The sequence below is a fragment of the Mustela lutreola genome, chromosome 5 (assembly GCF_030435805.1).
Source record: "Mustela lutreola isolate mMusLut2 chromosome 5, mMusLut2.pri, whole genome shotgun sequence".
NCBI lineage: Eukaryota > Metazoa > Chordata > Mammalia > Carnivora > Mustelidae > Mustela > Mustela lutreola.
The window spans coordinates 169,448,627-169,457,297 of NC_081294.1; the positions used below are offsets into that span (position 1 = coordinate 169,448,627).

An 8,671-nucleotide genomic window follows, 5' to 3' on the forward strand; every position below is an offset into this window, starting at 1 on the left:
AGGGGAACATGCTCCCCAATGTTCATAGCAGTGATGTTCAAAATAGCCAAACTGTGAAAGGAGATGAGCTGCCCTTCCATTGATGAATTGATACAGAATATCTGGTTCATATATACAACACAATATTACTCAGACTTCAGAAAGGATGAATACCTACTATTTGCATCAACATGGAAGGAATTGTACCAGATCATGCTAAGTGAAATAAGTCTAGTAGAGAAAGATAATTATCATATGGTTTTACTCATATGTGGATTATAAGGAATAGGGCAGAGGACCATAGCTGAGGGGAAGGAAAACTGAATGGGAAGAAATCAGAGAGGGAGACAAACCATAAAACACTCTGGACTCTGAAAACTATCTGAGAGTTACAGAAGTGGGGGTATTGTAGTAACAAGGTGTTACTACTTGTTAATACCAGGTGGGTATTAAGGAGGGCATGTGATGTGAGAACCACTGGGTATTAAACACAACTCGAAAATCATTGGACAATACATCAAAAGCTAATGATGTACTATATGACAGTTAATTAAATTTAAATTTAAAAAAAAATAAAAGTAAGGTGTTAAACAGGGCACAAATTGCATGGAACACTGGGTGTTATAGATAAACAATGAATCTTGGAACACTGCAACCAGAAACTAATGATATACTGTCTAGTGACTAACATAACATAATAAAAAATAACAATATTTTTTTTAAAAATGAAAAGAAGAAAGTGAAGGACAAATCTAACTCAGTGTACACATTTTTTCCCCCTGAAAGAGTCTGGTGTACTTATATTGAGAACTCCATTTCCAATCATATATTGAAAAAGTAGAACAAGTATATGCAGCTTTTTTTTCTTCCCCTTCAGTTTTTTTTTTTTTTTCTCTCCTATATCAAGGAACGTTTTCCTTTTCCCTCCATATTCTTAACTGGGGAGATAAGAAGATAATTTAGAGTTCTGTTTTATTAAGATCTGTTCATTTTCCCTTCCACTTCTTCAGCAGAGTTTCTCTTACTTCTTTGTTACGGAGAGTGTAGATGAAGGGGTTTAGAACAGGAGTCACCACGGTGTTCAGGACATGCACGGCTTTGGTCAGATCCAAGGCCTCTTTGATTGAGAGGCGGACATGAAGAAAGATCGTAGACCCATACCAGATGAGCACCACAGTGAGATGTGTGGAGCATGTGGAAAATGCTTTGCTCCTGCCACTGGCTGAAGGGATCCTGAGAATGGTGCTGATGATGAAGATGTAGGAAACCAGGGTGATGAGGCATGAACTCAGTATGACCACTGAAGCAATCACAAAGGCCACGATTTCCACTGCCTGTGTGCTGGTGCAAGATAGGGTGATCCAGGGTGCAATGTCACAGAAGAAGTGGTTGATTGTGCGAGGGCCACAGAAGGACAGGGTGCTTATGAGGGCTGTGGGCACTGCAATAGCCATAAAACCACACAGCCAGGATGCTAGGGCTAGCTGTGCTGAGAGCAGGCTGCTCATGATGGCCCCATAGTGTAGAGGATAGCAGATGGCCAGATAGCGGTCATAAGCCATGGCTGCTAGTAGGAAATACTCTGTGCAGCCCAGTGAGAAAACAAGGTACATCTGCAAAAGGCAGCCAGTAAATGATATGGTTTGACTTCTCCCCAGAAGGATGGCCAGGGCTTTGGGGACAGCAGCTGTGGTATACCAAATTTCCAAGAAAGAAAGATTGCTCAAAAAGAAGTACATAGGGGTATGTAGCTGGTGGGAGGTAGTAACCAACATCAAAATAGTCATGTTACCACTCACTGTGAGGATGTACATCACCAGAAAAAGCATAAAAAGAGAGAGCTGAAGGACCTGGGACCCTGGAAATCCAAGGAGGAGAAAATCCTGGCGGAGAGTTGCATTGTCTGGGCCCATTGAAGACATATTGAGGCATACTGGTAAACAGAGGCCACACACTGAGGCTTTTGATCCAAACACACAGTCCTAGAGTAATAAAAAGGATTCATGAGTATGCTTCAGTAACTGAATGTAGACTGACAGTCTAACATATGTTGGGTGCCTGTTCTGTATTTGGTTAATATCAAGTAATTTAATAATATGGAGATATATGTGCTATTTATTAGCAGTTCGTGGTTGAAGAGACTTACGTGTGAAGCATTTTAGCATTTTTGCAAAGATTGCACGCATTGTTACACTTCATATATAAGATTAAAACCCAATCTTTTGACCTGCATCATCCTTTTCTGGACATGCTCAAGCACAACCACAAATTACACCAAACACACAAAAGGATAAGTGCTTCATGTTGACACAATTCATTAATTTGTAACTAGATTCTTTCTGGCTGGTCATTAAATGAAAATATGTATTTTTCTTTTATTTTTGTCTTGTGTCTCAAACGTAGGTTCTAGTCACTTTCACGTTTGACACAGCTTTTGAGCTGGTCTTCTAATTTTAAACTCTGACCTTAAAAATAATGTTCAGAAATAAACAATAAAATGTTTTAAATTATTGTAAATTTAATTTTGTCTTCTCTGACCTTGAAAATTTCATGTTTAAACTTATTAATGTGATACCTTATTTTACACTAAAAGTTTTTCCATATTGGACAAGGCATTTAAGGCAACTGCTTCCTGCCTCTAAGACATCTTGATACTTATTTGGACTGATTATACTGAGAACAGCCTAAAAGCAAAAAATTACTTTGAAACTAGTTATTTTCTGAAAAAGAATTATTTAAATTCCAGTTAACACAGTGTGATATTAGTTTCAGGTGTAGCATTTAGTGATTCCATACTTTCATATAACATCTGGTGCTCATGACAAGTGCAGTCCTTAATTCCCAGAAAAATAACAATGATGGTGATCATTTTTACTATATAGTAAATAATATTAGTTAAGTCATTTTTTATTTAAGATATACAAAATATTTTTCTCTTTAAGATAATCACTTTTCACTTATGTTAACCATTAAATAAATTACTTTAAACTGTATAATCTATTTCTGAATGCTTCTTTTTAAGAAGAGAATCTATAAATTAGAAGATAAATTGGCAGCCCTTACTGTCAAACATGCAGGTGACTAAAACTTACACTTGAGAAGGAAAATCTGAACAAAGTACAAGTAGACTGTGGCATCTTTAGTCTTTACATTCCCTAATGAAAGAATGTCCCTTTTCCTCATCTTAATATGACGAAGTTTTACACTTTTACACCCTCCAAAAGAAATATTAATTTCACAAATCTTAGCAGATTAATTACATGTATCTAAAGTCAACAAGAATATTTATACTACAAGTGGGTCTACAAAGAAAATGGGTCCATAATTTAGGTGTACCTCATTTATGGCAGAATGGGACTTCAAAGTCCTCTAGAGCAGTAATCCCAAATTCCAATGGATGTGTCGATTACTTGAGGGTGATATCAAAATATACATTCTAATTCAGTCATCTTGGGTCAGCCCTGTGATTCTTCATTGCACACAAACTTACAGAAAGCATCACTTACTGAGGACTCTAATCTGAGCAGAATCTAGTATATATGGAATATGAAGAACAGGGTGATCACATGACTCTCTCCTGTTTATTAAGTATTAAAGTATCTAGATTTAATTAATTATTCTAATAAAGAAAATAATCATATCTTAAATTAGAATTTAAAGATGAGACAGTTCATTGAGAAATATAGAGAAAAGTTTCTCATCAGCAAATACACTACATAATGATTTTCACATATTTCTTAAAGTTATTATATCCTATATAATACCCACCACCAGGTATTATGGAGGACATGTGTTGCATGGAGCACTGGGTGTGGTGCATAAACAATGAATTCTGGAACACCGAAAAGAAATTTTAAAAGGTTTTTATATCCAACATCTGTATCATTCATATCCAATCAATATATGTAAGAATTTTTCTTGATCAAAGAACTTATGGACATTGTTAATATCTTAGATATGTAACTAAAAATGTAGTCAAGAAGCTGACATATAGAGATAAATTTACAAAACAGCAACAGTAGCCAACGTACAGTGAAGGCTTTCTTGGAAGTCATTAACTTATTATCTAACATTATCTTTGTAAATTGTATTACATTGATTCTATTATTATTATACCAATTTTATATATGAGTAAACTGAAAAACATGGAAGCTAGAGAAGCTATCCCAGGTGGAGTTGGGACTGTAAGTTCTGTGACTTCAACAGCAGAGCCTTAGATGTAGGAGCTGTTGCTTTCAGAGACTGTTTTTAAATAGGTCTCTATGGTATTTGAAAGGTTCAAATAAATTATATTTTTATTTATATTCAAATAGAATCATTGGTCAATAGTATTCTAAAATCTATTAGTATGAAATAATTTTATCTTAAATTAGTAGGTAATGTCAATAAAATAATTATATTATTTTCCATTTTCAAAATTTAAAAATCAAATTGTGATCGCTACAGATTAGAGAATAAACTGAACATCATCACCATATTACAAAATGGCACTATCAGATTTGGTTTCAAATTATATTGCTGAATGTGTCAGATATCATGAACTAACAATACTTAATTGAATGTGGTGATTATGCCCCACATTTTAAAATTTGCTTATATTGCTGTATATTTGAGTATTCTTAGTACTGATTCTAAATAGGAAAACTAAGGGGACTATTGGCAAATGACAAAGTTTATACAATCTAAGATAAATAGTTTTTGATTCACTGTTTTTAAATAAATAACTTCTTGAGTTTTCCAATTAACTAACCAGTTTATTCTTTTTTAAAAAAGAATTTGAGTTTTGAACAATTTAATGACAGTTTAAAAAGAATTTTAATTTCTTACATTTGAAAAAATGATTTTGAATCCTATAAAAACAATTGGTTTTCACACAAAAATGCAATATTTAGCAAAAATAACTTCATTTACATCGTTTCTGAGTAACAGGAAATTTTAGTTATTAATTAAGTCCTATGATGGTTATATATTGTGGAACAAATTGGTGATAACAAATTCACCCATTCAGTGACCAGGTATTGGACAGAACACAGGAAGTACAGAATAACCCCATTCACTTACCCAGTTACAATTCTTTTTGGTGTATATATATAAAATCTCTAAACTCTGTCTTTGTACCTTATATTTTCCCTGCTTTTTTATTCCATAATATTATCAATTTTAAAATACTGTATTTCTATTGCAATCTTTTTATCTCCCTTCTTCTTTTTCATTTTGTTATCTTAAAATTTTCACAATTTTCTCTCATTATTCAGTACTGTTTGAAGAGCTCGATCTTCCACAGCTTTTGAAATTTGTTCTTAGTCTATGTTATTTTTTCCTTTCCTTCTGATCCAATCCTGTCTTAGATACATTCAACTTTAGTGTAGGTGTTTTACATTTTTTCAATCTGAATCTTCCACTTAATGAGCTCCATACTGTAAGCAATTTTCTATTAAGTAATTGCTTATGTGTACAAGAATCTTATGGGATATGGTGACAATTTAATACTCTCTCGGGTACTTATGACTAGGTCGAGAAGAGAAGATATTTCTAAATGGGGGTTTCAAATTATTTTCAAGCATTTGATTTAAATAACTATAATTAAATGAAGATTTATATGGAAGAGGAAAGGGATATTTCTCTAGGCTTAGAAATATTATGCAGATCTTTCCTCTTTGTGCAAGTTCTTAGAAAATGCAAATATTCAATGGATTCTAACAATTTCTGAAAAATTGTATTATTATTTCTTAAGTTTCTTTAATTATAATTGAAGTATATAGCTAATATACAATATTATATTAGTTTCTGGTGTACACCATAGTGTTCAACAATTCTATACATCACATGGTGCTCTTCATGACAAGTGTCCTCCTTCTTCTCCATTATCTATATTATCCATCCCCCCACCTATCTCCCATCGAGTAGCCGTAAGTTTGTTCTTTATAATTAAGAGATTGTCTCCAGGTTTGCCTCTCTGTTTTGTCCCCAAAATTCATTTATTTTGTTCTTAAATTTGAGATATAAGTGAGATCATATAGTATTTGTCTTATGCTAACTTATTTCACTTAACATCCATGTCATAGTAAATGGGAAGATTTCGTCCTTTTGTGTGGCTGAGGTTTTTTTTAAAAGATTGTATTTACTTATTTGACAGACAGAGATCACAAGTAGGCAGAGAGGCAGGCAGAGAGAGAGGAAGGGAAGCAGGCTCCCCCCAAGCGGGGCTCAATCCCAGGGCCCAGGGATCATGACCAGAGCTGAAGGCAGAGGCTTTAACCCACTGAGCCACCCAGGCACCCCCTGAGTTTTATATATATATATATATATATATATATATATATATATATATATATGAAGATTTCATCCTTTTGTGTGGCTGAGTTTATATATATATATATATATATATCTTTAATATACATTTTCATATATTTATTTATATTTATTATATTATATTATATTTATTATGTATTTATTTATATATATAAAAGATATATATATATATAAAACTCAACCACACAAAAGCATAAAATCTTCCCATATATATAGTAAATGGGAAGATTTATATATACATTTGTGTGTGTGTGTGTGTGTGTGTGTGTATAATGAAGAAGTGATATTATCTTCCTTATCCGTTCACCATTTGATGGACATTTGTACTTTTTCCATAATTTGACTATTGTTGGTAACGCTGCTATAAACATTGGAGTGCATATATCCCTTTCAGTAAGTATTCATCCCTTGGGTTAATACCTAGTAGTGCAATTTCTGGATGTCTGGGTAGTTCTAATTTTAAGTTTTCAAGGAATCTTAATACTGTTGTCCAGAATGACTGCACCAGTTTGCATTCCTACCAAGAGTGTAGGAGAGTTCCACTGTCTTCATCTATGCCAAGACCTGTTGCTTCATGTGTTGTTAAGTTTAACCATTCTGAAATTTGTATTCTCCTGATGAGAAGTGATTTGGGCATCTTTTCATATGTCTGTTTGCCATCTGTATGTATTCTTTGCAGAAATGTCTGTTCACGTTTTCTGCCCATATTAAGATTGAATTATTTGCTTTTTGAGTGTTAAGATGTATCACTTCTTTATATGATTTGGATAGAAAACCTTATTTGGGTGTGCAAGTTGCAAATAACTTCTCCCATTCATTAGGTTGTCTTTTACTTTTGCTGATTGTTTCCTTCACTGTGCAGAAGTTTGTTATTTTAATGTAATCCCAATAATTTATATTTGTTTTACTTTCTCTTGCCTTAGGAGACATTTAGAATAATGATACTATGGCCAATATCAGAGATAAAACTACCTGTACTCTCTTCAAGGATTTTTATCCTGGTGTCAGGGTAGAAACTGAAGTCTCTAATCCATTTTGAGTTTATTTTTATGTATGGTGAAAGGAAGTGATCCAAATGCCATCCAAATTCTATATAGCCATTGAATTTTCCAACACCATTGTTGAAAATGGTGTCTTTCCTAATTTTTGATGATTAATTTTTGATGATTGTTTGGCCATATAATTGTGGGTTTACTTTGGGTTTTCTGTTCTATTAATTTTTGTATCTCTTTTTGTACCAGTACCTATGGTTTTGTTACCACAAGGCTGTAACAACACTTTTTTAAGTATTTTTTTTTAAGATTTATTTATTGATTTGACAGACAGAGATCACGCTCCCTGCTGAGCAGAGAGCCCAATGCGGGGCTCAATCCCAGGACCCTGAGATCACGACCCAAGCTGAAGGCAGAGGCTTAACCCACTGAGCCACCCAGGTGCCCCTAAGTTTTTGTTTTTTTTTTTTTTTTAAGATTTTATTTATTTATTTGACAGAGTGAGATCACAAGTAGACAGAGAGGCAGGCAGAGAGAGAGAAGAAAGCAGGCTCCCTGCCAAACAGAGAGCCCCACATGGGACCTGATCCCAGGACCCTGAGATCATGACCTGAGCCAAAGGCAAAGGCTTAACTCACTGAGCCACCCAGGCGCCCTGTAATAACATTTAAAATGTCAAATTGTGATACTTTCAGGTTTGCTTTTCTTTTTCAGGATTACTTCACCTATTCATCATCTTTTGTGGTTCTATACAAATTTGGAATTTTTTTGTTTTATTCTGTAAATAAATTTTATTAGTAATTTTTTAAAAAAGATTTCATTTATTTATTTGACAGAGAGATATCACAAGTCAGCAGAGAGGTAGGCAGAGAGAGAGGAGGAGGAAGCAGGCTCCCAGCTGAGCAGAGAGCCTGATGCAGGCCTGAATCCCAGGACCCTGAGACCATGACCTGAGCTGAAGGCAGAGGCTTAATCTACTGAGTCACCCAGGCACCTTATTAGTACTTTAATAAAGATTACATTAAATATGAAGATTACCTTAGGTACTATAGACATTTTAATAATCCTACAGTAAGATCCAACAAGAAGATCTAACACATATTCCTCCAATCCATGAACATGCAATGTCTTTCCATCTCTTTGTGTCATCTTCAGTTCCCTTCATTAATGCTTTATAGTTTTCAGATTACACTTCTTTGTCTATGTCTAGTCCTAGGTATCTTATTATTTCTGTGCAGTTGTAAATGGGATTGCTTTCTTAATTTCACTTTCTGGTTCTTCAGTATTAGTGAATAGAAATGCAACAAATTTCTGCACATTTATTTTGTATCCTGTGACTTTACTGAATTCATTAATAAGTTCTAATAGTTTTTGGTTGAATTTTTGGT

At 34.0% G+C, this 8,671-nt stretch overlaps 1 protein-coding gene across 1 annotated transcript; it reads right to left on the minus strand.

The window, feature by feature from the left end:
- Positions 1-965: 965 nt before the first annotated feature.
- LOC131831289 (olfactory receptor 6F1) lies at positions 966-1,901 on the minus strand. The gene has a single exon (XM_059173432.1). It carries the CDS (start codon positions 1,899-1,901, stop codon positions 966-968), a length of 936 nt encoding a protein of 311 aa, XP_059029415.1.
- Positions 1,902-8,671: the final 6,770 nt, after the last annotated feature.